This window comes from Ammospiza nelsoni, chromosome 2 (assembly GCF_027579445.1).
Source record: "Ammospiza nelsoni isolate bAmmNel1 chromosome 2, bAmmNel1.pri, whole genome shotgun sequence".
NCBI classification, from domain to species: Eukaryota; Metazoa; Chordata; class Aves; order Passeriformes; family Passerellidae; genus Ammospiza; species Ammospiza nelsoni.
In genome coordinates, this window is record NC_080634.1 from 96,009,675 (window position 1) to 96,029,986 (window position 20,312).

The window sequence follows — 20,312 nt, forward strand, 5'->3', positions numbered from 1 at the left end:
GATATAATAGGGCAATAAAATTATTTTCTCTTATAATAATCAAGTAGAAGAAGAAAATACAATAAGGAATCCTATATCAGGGAAAACATGTAATTTGCAGGTTTTGGTGGAAATTTTTTTATATGTGGTGAATAACTGTTGAGGCATGTATTTCATATGATGAGATTGACCCAGGCTACAGTTCAGTTGTCTTTACTTTCTCACAGTCCTCTGTTGTAATTTCAAACATTCCCTTCAGTTCTAGGAATGCGGGGGACAAGGCCTGAATTTGGAATTCGGTAAAATAGCACTGATCATCCCCAGTCAGAAGAACTTAATACTCACACTGGTCAGTAAGAATAGGGCATAGGAATATGGCAGAAATTGAGAAGTCAGATTATAGTTGGTCCCTGTATCCCCAAACCCCACAGCCCCCTGCGTGACTTTTTCTCCTCAAAGCACTGTTAGCAGAAGATATTCTTTTTCTGGTGATTGAAATAGATCAATAATGGCAATAAAAAAGTTCTTGCAATAAACCTGTTACTACAACTGTGTATTCCAAAGTCACTGTAAGAATAGGAGAACCTAAAATGAGATTTCAGGATATAATTTCCCTTACCTGCTGTTTCTGGTTCAGCTGCAGACACAGAGCATACATAAAGTTTTCACTATGAACATGATTGATGCAGAGGGAAAAAATACAGTCATTCAAAATCTTCCCCTGGAAAGGGTGCAAAACTCCCCTGGGGACAGAACTTTGATTCTGCATGCTATGATTTCCAATGTACAAAACCCTCAAATCTTTCCTGTAATTTGACACAACTTCATGGTAGAGGGAGGACGTGTTTTAACAGAAGAAACTATAGTTTCTATCCAGACATCAACTTGACAAGTGCTATTTTCAAGCAATGTAAGAGCTCCTAGGAAATATTTTATGGCTGAAATCTTCAAAGAAAAACTATTAGAGGAGAATACAGCAGAAAAAAAATTCAGTGTCTGTTGGTACCACATGTGCACAAATGTAGTTGTTATGAGCCAAGGAGAATGTGTCTATTTATATTTACATTTAAAACAACTTCTTGCTCAATTCATCTTAATTTACTCATGGATATATATATATATTCTGTCAAGAGAAATTTGAGATTTAAGAATTAAAAAATTGGATTTGAGACTTAAAACAAATGTATTTGTCTTTTTTGTAGAGATAGACGTAGAGGAACAAAACCTTATTTCCAGAACCCTCTGATATCCATACAACATTCACAGAGTGGGTGACTCAACACCCATGAATACAAAGATAATTGTTAAAGAAATTCTGGATGTTCCACCAATTTGTCAAACAATAGTTTCACATAATAGAAATCTCAAAGAAAAGTAAAGTTACCTACTTTGTGTCTATTTCCTGAAAAAATCAGATTTCAGCATAAAAACTTTTATGCAAAAAGTATCCCTTTTGTCAACATTCTACTAAGTAAACAGCAAAAATCCCAAAGTACCCACAATGTTATTCTCCTAGTATTTGCAATTCTTTTAAACATCTTTCAGAAATGTATTTCAACTATTCCAGCTAACTACAGGAAAGTGTTTATACAGTTGGATTTATTTAAGTTCATAACTCAGTTTAACTCAGACAATTCTGACTAAAATAGCAATAGAAGTTAAGTACAATGGCTATGTGATTTAGCAGCTTAGATAAAAATATCAGGAAACTGGAGGGTAAATTAATGCTTTTATGAAATAAACTAAAACTTGTGCTGTTTCTTCCCACCCTTCCCTGCTGTCCTGTTTATAAATTAACTGCCTTGGGGTTGTCACCCCAGAAGTCATAGTGTTCTGTTCCTAGAGAAAGCCTGTGGCTGGATTCAATCCAGGGATGAGGCTGATCACTTTTTCAGTTATAGCTTAAACACTCCACAGATATTAAAATATACAATGACTTAGTATATTAATTCAGTATCGGGCAATGTAATTCAATGCAAATGCAGAAATTATAGTAATAATTATTAGTGCTCTAATTATAGTTGTACACTATTTGCAAAAAACAAACCAAGGAACTCTTAAAAATGTTTTCAATATATTAATGCTGCTGATTTACCATTTATTGATTGATAATAGTGTTGAAGATTTCATATGCAAAGGGAACATTCCACATACATGCTATGGAACTACACATGAAATTAGAATTATTTGACAGCTGAAGAAATTGAAATACTGACAAAACAAATGGATAGAAGATCTATTTGAAGAAGAAAGTATAGTAAAATCCAGTGACCATAAATAACATGCAAATTTGTGAGTAGGAGTACTTTTCCATGTATATAGTGAATGCTTCAGTACACTGAATCAAGATTGGATTGCTACAGGAAACAGTGTTTTAGTAGGGCTCAGCCAGAAGATACAAGCCAAAACCAGGGATCACTGAGTGAAGTTTCAGCCCCTCTCTCACACAGAATGTCAGACACCACATCTATCTCCTGCAGCTTTAAACTAAGGTGCTAATAGTTTTGCTATTAAATTTAATGTTGCATATTTGTTGGCTGGGAGAAAAAAAGTTGTCATTGAGATGTTGCACTACCTTATTTTAAAATTCATATTATGCATGGAATTAACACATATCTATTTTCAAAACAACAGGTAGAACCAAAACCCTCTTAAGAGAATTGCCTTGCAAACATGCTGAACTTGTTGCAACACATGCATATTCCCAGGGTGATGATTCCATGCTGCCACTCACCAGGGTAACTCCTTCATCATTCTTCTGGTTCACACTCCCTCCACTCGAGATGAGCTGTCGAACGTCTGTAAGCATTGTCATAGCTCTCTGAATCTTCATTTGGCGTAAGGAATTCAGCTCTACACCTGGAAAAAGAAAAGGATAAAATTCTGCTGTTTTATTCATCAATAAAGAGCAGATATATGATTTTGTGGTCTGGGTTTTTAAAAGCTTAACCAACGTTTAAATAGACTTAAGTATGTAATTTTGAGTATTACTTATCTACCATTACCAGAAAGTCTACTCCTATATTTATCAGTCAATGCATGGATGATTTAAGTCAGTGAGCAATATCCAATAAACCACCCTGATCTCCTACTGACTGCAAGAGCAGTTGCAGGTAAAGGAGCTGCAATATCATGAAACCCACTGAGAATGTGAAATAGCTGTGATTGGGAAAAGAATTAAAAAATCTAAGGAAGATACTCAAGTATTTAGGACTTATTTAATTTTTTGTCGTTGTTGTTGCATTCTTTCAGGCCTGCAAATACATCATAGTATCCAGACCAGTCCCCCAAATTTGGTGGCTGAACTGCTTGAGAGGTTGTGAGTCAAGAAAATGACATTAAAACTCAACACTTTTTTATGTGCCTGGGTTATTTTTAACTGAGAGTAGCTCTCCAGTTGAGCCTAGACGATTTCAAGGCCCCATAAACCAAGAGGAAATGTGGTGTGGCAAGATAGGAGGGGATGAGAGGAATGAAGGCTATGGGATTGCTTGTGTCAGCATTGCTCCTGAAAGAATAATTGTCGAAGAACAGTATCAAAAAGAAGATAAGCAAGGCAGTCTATAACCAAAAGAAAGCACAGTCACCAGTCTGAAGAGGTTTAAAATAAGAACCAGGATACAACAATAATGTGAAGTGATTAAATTAGCAACCAGCTGTGGTTAGATTGGAACAAATAACCTTAATTTGCGACTTCATTATTTTGCTTCTAGTTCATGTGATTATTTAAATAAATATATAGAAAATGCAATTTGAGTAAAAATTTTTCTATTCTGGAAGAAATGATTTTTTATTTCTCTTCCATATTTGTCACTAAGTTTAAAAATGACAAACTATAAATAAATTTAATGAATATGTATTTAATAATGTTTTACCTTCAACAGTTCTTAAAGTTCTTTACATTACTAAAAAACTGAAGCATGTTTCAGGATAAAATCATATTTTGAGTTTCTTTGTTTTAATCTGCCCAGTAGAAATGGGTGCAAATATGTAGTTCACCAAAGAATTCCAGTTTTTTCCAACATGCCACTGTATGTACAGCTTTATGTTCTGTTGCCTGCAACACTTGTAAGAGTTTCAGCTCTGAAGTGAAATGTTCAGTGTGAGCACTGTCTTCCTATTATCTTATTTTTAGAACTAAATGATTTTTTTTATCTGGATCAACCCCATAATCTTTCACATGAATGTAATTTAGACAAACACATACATACATACATATATATATGTATGTATATATATGATACTGATGGATTAAATTGGACAATGTCCCCAAAGGACAATGTGTCTAACATCCTACTGCCTGAAAGTTGCTAGACCAGAACACAATGCCAATTTCACAGTATGTCCTCAGTGTCTCCTAACAAACAATTTTTTTGTCAGAACTAAAGCTTTTATGCCTTCATCACATTTCAGATTAATAATTCGAAAATACCTGATGTCGTTTACAGACTGACAATGTTGCATAATGTCAATGAATTTTTTTTCCTTTCTGTTTCTACCTGTTTCCTGCTTTTTGCAACAGTAAATTAATGGTTTAACACTTTTGTGCCAGTGACAGAACTCTCCCAAATACTTAAGGGCAATATGCACCCAAAATTAATCATCGTTTGCAGTGTTGACATTTTAAACACTCAACATTGAAGACTGAGCAGACAAAATTAAACTTCACTGGTTCAGATGGAGTTTTTTCTAATGTTCTCAGGTAAGGAAGATTAAAGTTTAAAAATAGATGAAACATTTGCCTGATGAAGACAGGCATGCTTAAGTACTGCTGACAGAACTCATGTCAATTTTTTCTTTCTCTTAATATATCAGGTAAACAATAAGAAAAGGTTTTGGGTTTCAAGTAGAGAGAAATTGGGTGGAAATTATTTTACTACCTCTTTCTCTGAGAATAAAAAATGAAAACTAAGTTCACAATTCACAAACTGGAAATACATTTTCTGATTTTCCCAGGAAGAAAAAATGACAAAAAAAAACCACTGAGAGTGAAACACAGCTATTATGAGTTTGTTTCCTTCATCATGTTTAACATAAATTACAGTAATGCCTACAAGTTGAGGGCAGAGGCCAGCTGAGTCTACTCAGCCTTTTCTAGCAAGTTACTACTGACTTACACCCAACATAGTCAGAGAATTAACATATCCGTACACTGTGATATTAATGGTGAAATATTGATCCTTACTCCCTGTAAATTGCCTTTTATAGAAACTTGGTATGACTTAGTTGGGGCTACAAAAAACCCTAGCCATTGAAAGATTAACTCTGGTCATATTTAAGGGAAAATCAAGAAAGGCATTCAGTTGTATTAATTGCTGCTTAATAATTATTTTCTCTCATAAATGTAATGCAGCCATGAGCTCAGAGAAAACACATAAACCACAGAGCAATAAAAGTCACAGTCTGTGTGAATATAAAACCTATTCAAGACAGCTTTACTAGCTTCAAACTAATACTTGCATAAATGAATGATACATATTTCAATAAACAAACAGAAGTAAATCAGCCCAACAAGAGAGGCAACAAAGTGACATGCTTCCACAGACTTCACTTTTTAAATATTCAGAGTAGGTTTGAAAATGCTAGAGAAACAATAGTTTCTCTTTCTCTACCTTTACAAAAAATATAATGAATACACGCAAAAATAATCTGTTTCAGTTTTAGAAACATAGTTTTGAATTCCAAGAACTCAGGAGCTATTTAGCTTCAAGCAAAGATTTCTCTGCTGGGGAGCTGGGAAGCAGATTTGTCAAACATGCACATGTACATTCTGTGAGGCTCAAACAAGGAGACCTTGTCAATAAGTGCTTTCCCTTAATCAAGTTCATAATTCTGGGGAGTTCGCTCTCCCTCCCCAGGGTGCGATACTTTCCAGGAATTTAGATGGAACAAAAAATGCTACTCATACAGTATGTAACTCTCACTGCCTGAATTAAAGAATGACCTTCACGTTGCTTTTCAAAGGCAAAATGTGCTTTAGATATTCAGCTGAAATGGGACAACAGCCAGCATGAATAAAAAGAGGAAGAAAAACACACTGGCATCTACTATGGGAATGGATTCACATTTCAATAAGTGGAAAGTAAAAGAAATAAAAAAGGCATATAATGGAAAAAACACTCAAAAAATCCTGTAAAATCAGAAGAGCTACACAGTCAAGAATTCTGCAGGAGATAAGATGGAGAAGGAACAGTTATAACATCAGCGACCCTGCAGGGCACACATTTGGTGATGAGTATCAGCACTGGTGTCAGGCAGGAACACACCTGACAAGGCTGCTTCATGTACTTTGGCTCTCTCACCTTCTCTGGCACATGGTTATACAAGTGACAACCAAAAGGAATAGAAAAACCTCAGATAAATAATGCATTAGTAACTTTCCAAAAATGTCAGTGATAAAGAAATACAAGGCAAACAGAACTGAGGGTTGCTATTAAACACCTTTCTCTCACAAATGTCCAGTACAAAGAAGCGTGCATTGTTCAATAGCCCTTGTGCGTATCACTTGGCATTATGTGAGTCTGATTTTCAAAGGTCAGCATATAAACAAATACACACCAGCAACATTTACTATGCAAGAAGGGAAGCCAAAATTTTCAGATTCTGCAAAAGAACATATATTTGTAAAACTACTGAATCCCATAGCTCTAACTCACTGCAGCAGTACTGACTGATTGTTGCTGGAGGGTTTTTTCTGTCTGCCTTTAAATATATCATTACATATGTTTAGTGAAGCATCTTCAGTACCATAGACTGACTTGGGTTGGAATGAGCCTTAAAGATAATGTAGTTCAATCACTCTGCTATGGGCAGGGTGACTGAACTAGAAAAAAACCTTTCACTAGACCACATTGCTCAGAGTCCCATCCAACCTGGCCTTGAGCACTCCCATGGATAAGGCATCCACAGCTTCTCTGGACAACCTGTTCCTGTGCCTCACCATCCTCACAGTAAGGAATTTCTTCCTAATATCTAAGCTAAACTTACTCTTTCAGTTTAATACTGTCCCTGTCCTGTCACTACAGGTCCACGTAAACAGCCTCTGTCCATCTTTCCTATAGGCTCCCCTCAGGTACTGGAAGGCTGCAATGAGGTCACAGCAAACCCTCTTTTCCAGGCTGAACAAGCACAATTCTCTCAGCCTTTCCTCACACGAGAGATTTTCCATCCCTCCAATTATCTTGGTGGCCTCCTCTGTACCCATGGAGAAAGCTCTGTGTCCTTCCTGTGCGGGGAACCCAGGAGCTGATGCAGCACTGCAGGTGGGGCATCACAGAGTGGAGCAGAGGGACAGAATCACTTCCCTTGACCTGCTGCCCACACTGCTTTGGATGCTGTCCAAGGCACAGTTGGCTTTCTGGGCTGATTAGGTTTATCTCCTCCTAGTCTGAATATGCTATCAGAAGTGAAGTTCCCACCTCCTCCTCATGTAGATATCAGAGTGACAATTCTCCCACTCTAGTGAACATGCTTTTATTCCTCTCTCTTCTACAATAAGGACATTGATGATCCTTTCAGCTAAAATTAGTTAAGTGAACTGTCTCTTAACTTTCATGGAAACAAAAATATTTTTTGCAATTTATTTTAAAAGGCTGACACAATTTCAAGGCTTAATATTAATGCATTCATTTGTGGATATGTAATGCATGTTTATTATTATTTTATTTTTATATTAATACTAGAACATAGAAGCAAAATAAGTATATCACGGTCTCTGGCTACTTCTGGTACATATCATGTCTGAAATGAGATCATCACAGACGGTATTTCTACACTACAGATTTTACTGTAAGGTTTTAATATGCTATAGTTAATTTTTTGTGAAAGAGCAGTAAAAGCAGGCTACTCAACAAATGCAAGGCAGGCAGGAGCTGAGGGTGAACACAGGCCAGGCAGGTCGCCATCCTTGCAGGGCACAGCCCCACAATACCCAAAAAAGAAAATCAAGCAGGTCTGGTGATGGGAATCAGAGCTAACAGAAGTTCTGTGGCTGCCAGAAAAACCTCCAGTGACAAATCCAAGTAAATCAGATGAAGCAAGGAGTCAAGTCAGTGGTCCAGGTTTGGGGTCAGCGAGGATCATGGCTGGGCACAGGACTGCCTCAAGCAAGGACCTGAGACTAAATGTGGCTCCAGAGACAAAGGATGGGTGAAAGATTACGACAGTGCTGCTCCCAGCTTTGCCTCCCAGCTCAGCTCCTTCCCATCCAACAGCTCCCAGGTCACAAGGCCGCCACAGCCGGCCTTGAGCTCCGGCAGCCAAGGCCCTGGGAGAAGGGGCAGAGGTCACAGGGCCTGGGCATGCACTGTGGGCACTGACATTTTTTCCATCTTGATTAAGTTTATAGCTTTAGGAATTCTATAAATAGTGAAAATATGGTTCTCATGGCAATGAAATTATTTATTGTTAAGTTGTTTAAAAGGACACTGAAAGCACATCCCTGTTTCCTGATGTTCTTAACAATCTTTTTTCAAATCTTAGCAAAGTCTATTGGTCAAGGAGATGCCTGTCTTCCTTCTAGCATCTGTTAGAAAACTAGATCATAAAGTACTGGCTATAAATTTAAATGTTAATTTCAGTGTCAAAAATTGACTGCAAAGTGAATTTAAAGGTTTTCCTTTTGATAAAAACATATGGATGACATGCTGGAAACACAAAAATATTAAGAAGAATCTAAGACTTCAAAGCCCCCAAGAGCTATAAAAAATTAAAAATTATGGTAGCTCATTCACGCTTATATTGGAAAATATAACGGCCAAAGGAAAATAAACATTGTCAACTATGAAACTTTCCAATGTGCCACATTTTCCATGTGCTTCATTTTTTGAAAGGACCTACTGAAACATTTCATTTATTCCTCTGTTCTCGCTGGCAACACCAACACCTAACCCCTCCCTTCAATTAATCAGGTTCTCAGAAAATAGATTTTTTGTGTGTGATGATCTTATGGGTAGGTGGTTCCCAATCAACAATAATCAAAGGGAAAAAACTTTGAGCTACCCTAAGGCTGTTTTGTTTTAATTGCCTATTTTTCTGTCAACCTACTGCATCAATACTGTTGAAAGAAAATTTGTGAGCATAAATCAAGACCATGGTACATATGGTTCTGAAACAGAAAATATATTAGGGAATTTAGTTTTAGTCAAAGCTTGCTGATCTTTAGTGCTAACAATCTGTATGTGTTGGCATTTTAGTGAGTTTTTACTGGAGTATATTAGCAATAATTCCTTAGTATCGGTGAAATAGTTTGGAATATTAAAGTCTAGACCAGTATTTTGCTGAAATAATATTGATTTATATCCCTTTATTTTCTTAACTGCACTGAAGAAAACCTAAGAGTTTTTCTCCCCTCACTGGATTACTAGGTCTGTTCAAGGGTTTCTGCACCACAACCTCAACACTGAAACATTTTGGTGTACACATTCATTCTTTTTAACTAACAACAAATAATCCAAATGTAAAATGCACACAACTAGGATCTTAATTTTGATCTTATTCTCACAAAAAGTGCCAGAGTACTGAGAAACACACAAGGAGATGTACAGCGCAGGTGTCGGCAGTTGTGGGGCTGCAGGGATGGGGTGTGTGGGGAGAGGCAGGGGCTGTCCCATCAGCTCTAACAGACCCCCAGCAGCACACAGCTGAGCCTGCAGCCAGTGTGGCAAAGCAGACAGACACTCCTAAAGGAGCTCCACACCTGAAAGGAAAACCCAGAATGGAGCAGAGGAAAGCGTGAAGAAGAAAAGGGGCAGAGAGGGAGACTGCCAGGTACCAAATCCCCAGCTCCATGTGCTGCTTGTGATGGTAGAAGAGTTTGGAGTGAAGAAGTGAAGCCTGAAAAGAGGGGAGGAAAAGTGTTGTTCTAATGTTTGTCTTTCTATTTTTCTCTACCTGAGCCTATTCCAGTTGAAAAAATTCCACCAAGTTGAATCTATTTAGCCTGTGACAGTAACTGGTGAGCAATCTTGCTGTCCTTGTCAGGAAGGGAATGGGTGAGCAGCTTTGTGGGAGCTTTTACTGCAACCACACCAGATTTTATGGATAACTTCAAATTACTTACAGTTTAATTTTGGTATATCTTCCTATCACATTCTAGGTTACTGTAAAGTGTCAGGTTTGCAGTAAATTTTTCCTTAATCCTTGCCCACTACTTTTCTAAATTAGATTTTTCTGCACATGTCATATGTCCCATATGTTGTTAACTGTTGGCTTCAGGGAAATTCTCCTTATTGTAGTAATTGACAAGTTGGCTATTTCTGGCTAATGTTAAAAGCTGTCTTCTGTGTAGGAATCTGTACTAACATTTAGCTTCATTTTTATTTTCTACCTACTGCTGCAAGGCAGTAAAATAAATTTATGTCTTCTATTTTGCAGCTGAAGAGTAAGGCTTAATTCCCTTGCTAGTAAAAATTTAACAAACAATGGTCTATATTTGCAAAATCTGCACAATATTTTAACTGATTTAAACCATACAAAGCCACTTAAATGGATGGGGCTTGCACATGATTTTTGCTCTATATGCAGTTTTCTGAGACACCTGAATATGATCCTTTTAATATTCAGGGAACAAGCCAGACCTATTATTCCCCCAGCTTGGAATAGCATAATAGATTTTGCTTAACTGCATGAAGTCTCTGTTACCATCAAAGGTCAATAACCTTTAACCAGCTCTTTTAAATTCATTTGTCCCCACAGAAATGGAATAATACTGTGTAAAATACTTTGCAGAAAAGCAATACTCATTTTTTCTCCTGTACCTGTGTCACAGTAGAAAAAGGAGTACCATCTGTATCTTTGGATAGATATGTTATTTAAATATAGTTAATCTTCAAAACATAAAATCAAGACAGACCGTTTTCTATTGCTTAATTATCTGCTACTGCATGAAACTCTCACTACACAACAGACAAGAGAGCCATTAAATTTGCTTTGAGATCCCTGCAATATGTAGACAGTTCTTTAAAAAAAATGTAAACGTCCAAATATTCTTTTCTCAGATTCAACAATAAGGCTGATGTTCTTGGGATGCACAGTTATCTTACTGAAAACTGAAGCCTGAGATCTTGGAGGACAAAAGAGAATATTTTCTTTGGAAATGAATTACAGTGAATGTGTCACCTCCTATGACTTGGCAAATACAGAATCAAGAACTATCTGTCAGTCAGTTTTAGTTTATAGCTGAGTAATGCAATCCACTATACAACTAAATACCAAGTAACAAAATAAAAAAAATGCTGCCTCAAAGTATTAAATATTTTAAACAGCCTAGTGGAAAAGGAAGAAACAAGGATCAGAGTTTCACTGACAGTTCTACAATAGAACATTCTGCCTCCAGAAACACTGGTAGTCATTCAAAGTTTGATTGTTTTAAAATGCCATAAATGACTCAATAGGTTTGCCTTAAAATTAAAGCTGTAATTAATCAAAACAAAAGTTATGGAAGGTGCTGGGTGGACTTTCTTGATGATTTCAATTATCAATCAGGTAGGTTTAGAATAAAGCAGGACAAATAGTGAAAAAACTATCACCTTTTGACATTATGTCCTAGGGTGACTTTATGATGCTGGTATCCCCAATTGTCTGCTCTGTTTATGCTGGATATTAAGTTCTGCACCTTAAGACTGGTTCCAAGAGAGAACAGGGAAGCACAGAGTTTGTTATCAGGAACTGCACTTGTGCCCCCACATCCTACTCCTGGACTGTGTTGTCTGCAGCAGGCAGTGGGAGGGAGCTCTTCTGTGGTTTTTTGTAAGTTTTTTTAACTAGCCAAGACAGAGAAGTTTCCTGGATTTTTTTTTCTTTTTCTTAGAACTGATCAGCCCTGCTCTGGACTGAAAACCCAGAAGAACACCAGGAGCTCACACCTGTGGCTCATCAGGGCCTGGGACAAGCAAGAAGTTTTCCAGTGCTGGAGGGATAAGAGACTGAGTAAGCCAAGCTACACCCCATGACAAGGACTTTCTGAATTTGCCATCTCTTTAGAACAGCGAGAGGTTTTATTGTTTAATATTACTCATTTCATATGTCTCTGAATACTTTGCTTGTTAAATAAAGAGGTTTTTTTCACTTTTGTCCAAGGAATGTTTTCCCAAATGAGTTGGGGGAGGAGGGCTGCTTGAATCTGCTTTCTGAAGGGACCCTTTAGAAGTTTCCTCCCAAATTTGCCCTAAACCAGGACACATTATTATTTTCATTTCACCTCTGAAGGGAGACACTTCCTGAAAGTAAACAGTGAATGGATTTGAAGCTGAAGGTGTAAGAGGCAACAAAGAAAACTTCAAATGAAAAGAAATTACATAAAGATGGGTTAGCACTGGAATGGGAGCCCAGAGAGAAGCAGAATCTCCAGTCCCACCTGGCCTCCGTTGGCCTTGCCTCAGCAGATATTGAAATCCTTAAATAAGTCATGACTTTATTTTCATAGCAAAACAGGAACACCAGTAACATGGAAAACCAATGACATCTTGGCACAGAACAAATATAACAGCTTTTACTGGTGCTCTCCTTGTAGCTGGTCAAATTAACAACTCTTCCCTTCTCTACAGTCAGCATTTCCTAGAACTGCACTGTTGTTAATAGTAGTATAGACTACTGAATAGGGATCTACACAGAGACCTGTAAATTTAAATATCCTAAAAGTCATCCTACACAGCAGACTGCTGTGTCCCAGCTGGCCATTCTGGGCTCCCTCCATAGCACATGGAAAGAAGTAGGCAGTTCAGATCCTAATTCATGTGCCTCATTACAGATGCCTACCTTCAAAGCATCGCTTTTGCTCTAAAAAGGTTTGCTATAGAGTGGCTACCAGATATTAGATTTAGATAAATCAATCCAAATGGAGTCCTTGAGCTCATGAGCCCACCAGGCTTCTGAATGCCCCTTGGACATAACCTAATATGATACAGTTAAGCTGTTCCACACACTTTCCTAAGCATAAAGTAGGCTGCTGTATTTCCCTTCCACCCTCAATTAGAGATATCTTAAATGAAACTAACAACATGCCAGTTATTACCCAACAGAAACAATGCTCTTAATATACAGAGAATGTGTACCTCAAATTGTGTTCTTAGGTAACTCAAGTCTGCTAATTCCTTTCTTCAGTCAATAAATACTTAATACAACATAACATTATTTAGATAATGTAATATAATAGCAGAGGAAACTAATTTCTGTACAGGAAAACAGAATATTTTAATGAAATAGTATTAATTTCATTAGACTTCAGTAATAAAATCTCCACAAAACATCCTTATATGTTATATTCCATAATAGTAAAGTACATATCAAAGCTTTCGGGCAGTTGCTAGATGATTACAGTATTTTGTACTTGTGGTACTCCTGTGCCCTAACAGATCATTTACAAGCAGAAATCAAAGAACTAACTCCAGTAACTGTTTTAAAACATATAAATCATTAAAGGTATCCAAGGCTATTGTTATCACTTATGGCTCCAGGCCGTCCACAGAGTAAATTAAATTACTTCAAACAATGAAGAGCAGTTGAGTCACTAAGATCTGTAGTAAAATTAAACAGATACAGTGAACTACCACAGTAGTAAAATCTGTAAGAAGTCGTATAAACACTAGACTTCTAGAACTCTGATGTTTCCAATTAACAATGTTTTCTGTGGCTTCAAAGTTACTTGTTCCAATCTTTGTTTCATCAACATAAATTGATAGCTTCTGCTTTTCTCATTAGCTAAGCTATAAGGCACCTAATTTTACTTTGTGATCTCTGCAATTAGAGGCAATGATTAAAGTATAGTCTACTCTACACACAAATCTCTTAATATTGTAAACCAGGATGCACAACTGAAAGGAGAATTGAAACATGAAAATGAAATTGAACCATTTTAGGAATGTAGGGAAGTTCAGAGAATAAGGAAATATTCCTTATACATTGTATTTAAAGGCTGAGACTTTGGTTGGGTGTTTCTCAATACTACAGGCAGAAGGTGGTATTTAATACAGGATCAGCTAATCTTGTATAAACAGGCTTGGTCCTGACCTTGCTCTGTGTTGAGGTATTCATTTGCAGGTGTGCATGGGGATTGCTGCCATGAGGAGAACTTCACCAAAACAATGCACAGAGAAACATTGAGGCTGGGAAATTCAAAGTAATTCATACTTATTCATACAGCTTAATTTCCTTCAAGAATCTCCTCCTCAGTTACTATTGATCTTGGTAGGCTATACAAAATTTCATAGGTACTAAATAAATTTCAAAAGTCAAGTGCAAAATAAGGATACTTTGAGCTGCCTATTGTTCCAAGAATAATACCAGCACACCAAGCAAAGTTGATGAGCATTTTGACACTGATCACCCCAAGGCCAGCTCTTCATGCACAACAGCAGTTAAGGGGTAGGATTGATCTATCCTAGCAATCTAACCCTAAAACTTGTCAAATTAAGTTCTTATTAGTCAGCAGAAAGAAACAATCCTGGAAGCCAGTTCTCCTCACCTAGCCAAGTTAGAAAGAGATGAAACAATGCATACATTTCCTCTTTCCCTCTATTGATCTAAAGGTCTGGATGATTAACTTAAGCTTGTCTACCTAAAGTCAGTAGAGGTAGATATCACCTTCAAAATAATTAAGTTTTTTAATTTGGTAACTTCCAACATTCACAGAATCACTATTTAATTAGGAATAGTGCCTCTCTTACCTACTGTAAAAGAGATACCACTATAAGCAGACTACATCTTGTACACTACAGGAATTTTGCATGTTACCTGTTAAATGCAAGTCAAAATATTTGGAACATTTAGACAACAAATATCTGTATTTTTCAAGGCAATCAAGCTTTTAGAAGCTAATAGCTGCTTTGCCATTAGAAGAATCCAAAACCAGAGCTGTGAAGACACTGCCACACACCGAGGAAACAAAATTATAAAACATGTAATACAATGGATGCATGCAGTATAGGACCTGACACTGTGATTTCCTTGACATTTAACTTAGTTTATGTTAAAAAAGATTCCTTATGTAGAAAAAATGTTGAAAACACAAATTTTTACATTATTGCTCATTATATTTACTTAATGCCCTTTTCTCAGTGTTAGAATGAGCCACACACAATATTAAGACAACACCTCATAGCCAAAAACAATGCTAGAAATCTCACTTCAGCTCATATCTAAGTTTGGAACTGATGAGCAACAAATCCAGTTTTTCACTACAAGTCCTGTCATCTATAACATATTAAGCATAATTCATAATAGAAACCTCACTAAAGTACTTTCACAATTTAAAAAACCCTAAACCAACACTAATATTCCTGAATGAGAGATTAAGTATCATATGCATTTTCATTCAAATCATTTGCAATGATTTATTTATTTAGCAGTCTGTCACTTGAAAAAAAATATTGAGACTATAGATGGGAAACGAAACAAAATGTAAAACCTAGTCCTTGAATAGTTAAATTAACTGTTTTAAAAGCTTCTGTATTGCTGCAGTTTCTCTACTTTGAATTTAACTTCTAACATCTCCATACAAAAGGTCAAAAGCAGTTTTGACAACGACAACTGCCATTAACCTTTGTTAGTTGTTCCAATTTAAACGCACTGAAAACATTTGTGGTTCCAAATCATCTTCCTCCCCTTCATCCCCAAACTGATATAGTTCAATTGGCTTTGGCATGACTTCCATCAGATCAATACACATCCTTATTATTTTTATGACATGTTCAATAAAAGCATTCCAAAAGCTAAAGAGCTGACTTACCATTTTCTTCCAAGTACATCAGAAGGATGCTGCTAGATTCAGTCCCTTCTACAGCATAATCAAGTGCAATATTTCCATTAACATCTTGCAGAAGCACATTTGCTCCAGCCTACAGACAAAAATTAAAAACACTTTAGTTTTTTTGCACTGAAATCTCAAAACACAACTGGGGTTCTTACATGATCCTATTCAAAAACACTTCAAAGCTGGGGTTCTTAGGCAGCAGGCTGATTATAACCTGAAACAAAACCAAACACACAAAAAGGCAGAGACAAATGAATGACTCATGATTGTCAAAAAGGCTGCCTTTGTTTGAGACAGCTGACACTGTTACCACACTATCTGTCCAGTCTGGCTTTGCTACACAGATGTCTGAGTTGCTCATCGGTGAGTTTTGGAACCACCACCATTTGCAGCAAAACACTTTAAAGTCAGCTGTCACTGACTGCAGTCTGCCTTAAAACACTCCACCAGTAGCCAGCAGTGGCCAAGAGCTGCCAGACAAGCAGCACAGACACCCTGCAGCAGGGATGGGCAGACAGCTGGCCTGGGTAACCCTGTCAGCTGGCCTGACCTCCAAAGGCCTCATCCATCAATCCAACCTCAAAGAGAACCATCCACTTCTAAATGAAATTGCCATTTGTCACCAACTGGAGACAATGAAAATGAGATTGATAATTTCAATTGTAGTCTCTAAGAAGCCAGGCTGAAATTTCTCTAAGTTTCATTCAAAATTCAATATAAATGAGTGACAACTAAGAAGAGCCCTTGGGGTTGAGGGGTGGTAAAATGAACAGATTCATGAGAAGCTTGATTGTATTTTCTATATTAAAGATTGTTAATGTAAGAATCTGTAGGAAAATACATTTTTTTAAGTAAAAAAGCTGTCATTCTTGAAAATATCATACATGTCTGGTGGACATAGAAGCTTACATTACTAGTGTTACAGCATTAGAAGTTACATGACTAGTGAACTGCCACGTATCTTCTTTAAAAAGGGTTGTAACATTAATTAATTTCAAATTTCTCTCTATGGCTTTTAATGGCAAGTAATTATGAAATAAGTGTGACCTCAGGTAAATTTAATTAATTTTCTTAACAGCTTGTATGATAAAGAGTTTAATAAAAATGAGAAATGCCAAGGACTGCCTTTCTTAAAAACACATCAGCAGAGGTCAAATGCAATATCAAATTATTAATAGAAGACATGACTGCTTTTTTCAGGAGCTTTTTTTGTAAGTATTGTATCAAAGAAAATCTTGCAGTAGGCTCAGCTTCTGGCTCAGCTGGTAATATGATACAAAAAATGAACAAATTCATGTTAGCTTTAGGTTATCAAACTTGAAGCTGAACTGTTAGTCTGAGGTGATCTGAGTTTCCAACACAGTGGCCAGGGGACAGACAGGCATCAAAAATTACTCACCTCAGCTGTCTCAACCATCTTACATCCTATTAGACCACATTCTATGCAGCAAAATAACCTGTCCTCCTACAAAACACACTACTTTCTTCTGGCCTTATCTTGTTGCACTGACTGCAAGGGGAGCCCAGAGAGCAAATTTAGATTAGATGTATTTCTTCGGAATTTTTAAATGAAATTAGATGAGAGGATTTGTCTTTCATGCTTAATGAAAAGGAATGAAAGGAGACTTAAGTGTAAAATCTTACATTCATTATAGTGCTATGAAAATAAATTTCTACTGTCTGTCCTGCCAGATAAAATCAAAAAGATGGTAGGAAATCAAAGGGTGAATTTGAAGATCATAGTATCTTTAGGGGATAGCTTAACAATTATTTATTGCACTTGTTCCACTACTAGGAAGTATGATTTTTGTTTTGCTTTCTACTCACTGACCCATGAGAGTTTGTTGGTGAAGGTAGAATTATGAAAGCAAAACAATTTCGTATCTCATTACTTTGCATATAACAAAAACCCACAAAATCTTTCAGGTATAGATTCTTCCTTGCACATAGATAATCTCCAGGTAATGCCGAAAGAGCATTTTATTCCTTGTTAAGAAACCAAAAGACCTTTGACATACCAAACTCAGGAAAAGTAGAATAATTACTTAGGTCAGCAGCACACTTTTAATTCATTTCTAAGATGTAATATCACAGAAGGAAGGATGCAATATGGAATTACTCATCTGCAAGTAATCTTTATTGGATATTTCTATATTAATTTCTTGAGAAATGCTTGGAATGCTCCCAAACAGTTAATTTTAAGGGTTTAATAATAGGCATGTTTAATATGGTGTATTATCATCCCTGCCTCCCAGCTCTGCACCATCTGTGATCTTACTGGGGCTGTGCTCTCACTGCCCACACCAGGAATGAAGGCCTTGAACAGGACCAGACCCCTACTAGCTAGGGCTACACCACTAGTGTGGAACACATTGCAAACATCACAGATTTTGTACCTTGGTTTAGATTCAAATGGCCAGAACTGTGCTAATGAACTTGAGTGCTCTGTTACATATACAACCTTGTAGGTCAGACAGTAAGAAACCCAGATGTGACTAGAGACAATTCAGATTATCCAAGTGTAGTCCTACTTTGTTTCTGCTCACAGCTCTTGAAGGAAACATGAGGAAAACTGTCCCCATGCTGCTGATTTTACTTTCCAAATTTACATGCATACCTTATTTATACTCTAAATGCTATTCCATATTTATTCCATTTCAATACAACCCACTTGAATTATGATGTGGCACTCAATGTACATAAAAAGCTTACTGGCTTAATTATTCTCAACACATCCTCATTCTCAAGTCATTTCTCAATAAAAATGATAAATATTTTGTAAAATTTATATATGGCACTATATGCCATATATACAAAAATATTTTTGAGATAATTATTTGTCTGCAATGATACATTGTTTCTATTTTAATAAGACTACAGCAGGAACATCTTTAAATACCTTAAGGTGTTTCTAAAGAGACCAGGTTAAATAACACCAAATGCAAAATGCAACTGAAGTGCATCTGTGCTATGCAGAGTGACATCAATGTGTAGATACAGCAAGAAAGATTGAACTCTGGTGATTAATAATAACTGAGTAGACTTCACATATTTACATAATATCCCCCCATTATCAGAAATCTAAGCCTGCTGCGAAAGAGAAAATGACTTTAGCTAGTGAAAGGACAAAAGATTTCCTTTCTAGCTCCAGCAAGGATGATTGAAAAATACTTCATCTTTTATTAGGATCACACTAGTTTGTATTTTTTAATTCTGTTTTAATTTCTGTCTATTTACCGACCTGTAGAATCTCTGATGTTTTCAATGTGTTCATTTCAGAAAACCAGAGTAGAACAGATAATTTCCAAATAAAGTGCTGTTCCTTTAAGATTAGCTAGAGAGCTCAGGAGCAATGTTGTTGAAGTTAGATGTGCACAGTTCCACAGTACTCATTTATGTGCATACCCACATTTTTTACCAACATGATGCAGTTTAAGATGGTTTCCCACTCAGTGGAAGAGAGACGAGCAACTTCAGACTCAGTGTAGAGTACATGACACAATGTACATCTCCACTGCAACTTAAACCATGATCACATCTTTGTGTAAATAAACTTGGAGCTAATGTAAGATAGTACAAAGAACACTGATTTTGCTTAACAGGATGCTCTAGGAGCTGAACTCTTCCTCCCCAAATCATGTTCCAGAAGATGGGGAAAGAACCAAATAGCTTCTGAAGTCTAGTCACTAGTGGAAGTTTTGATTTGCAAGAATTTACAAGAGCTAGCAACTGCATGGCATCATCACATGTGAACAGTCCTCTACAGTGCTCTGTCCCTATATAAGCTCCCTTTGCCCCTTGGGACACACATCCAGGTATAAATGCAGCCACAAACTCTCAAGACTGTGTTGCTGCAGCTGTATCCAGTGGATCAATGTCCAAACTCCCACTGCTAAGCTAAAAGTTGAGTTTAGTCCACATTCTATGGTTAGGAAGCCTAATTAGTGATATTGTTAACTCAGAGGCAATCAATAAACAATCTCTCAACCTGTTTTTTTTTTAATAATTAACTGATTCTAAAAATCAATTTGTCATGCACAGGGGTAGTTTTTTCATTCAGCATTTAATTTTTTAGAAAGTCTTAAAACTTCGTTTTGTACTATTTATTATCTGGCCAATATTACTTCCTACTATTTCTTATTTCTAGTGCTGTGATGCAACTTATTATTCCCAAATGAAAAACCAAATCCCACAAATCTAGCTGGGTCCTCTTTGTGGCTGCTATTAGACTTGTTGAATCTCATTCCTTAACAAAGCAAAAGGAATAAAGTTTCTCTACACAGTGTTGTGGTTTAGGTCATTAGCACTGGATACCACATTACACAAATCCACAATGCTGAACAGATGAGGAATAGTTCTCAAGGCAAAGCTAGGAAAAAAAAAAAAGCTGAAGACTTCACATTAGGAAACCACAGACAAAGAAATAAAAAATTAAGTGAGATTGAGCAGCTGCTCTCAGTTCAAAAGCATGTCTTCCTTCCAACTCATTTCAACAACAGATTTTCTGCAGGCAGAAAATTATTTCACAGAAATCACAATACAGCTACTAAAGAGCTGGGGAAAAAAGTGATTACAATTATAGATC

The 20,312-nt window shown here is 36.7% G+C and overlaps 1 protein-coding gene across 1 annotated transcript in view; it reads right to left on the reverse strand.

Moving 5' to 3' along the window:
- The window catches only part of MYO16 (myosin XVI), a 278,025-nt gene that overhangs the window by 191,882 nt on the left and 65,831 nt on the right, over positions 1-20,312 (reverse strand). The window contains exons 5-6 of the mRNA XM_059465978.1: positions 15,704-15,812; positions 2,714-2,838 (exon numbers count right to left, since the gene is read on the reverse strand). Coding sequence (XP_059321961.1) covers positions 2,714-2,838; positions 15,704-15,812 — 234 coding nt within the window. The remainder of the gene's footprint in view (positions 1-2,713; positions 2,839-15,703; positions 15,813-20,312) is intronic.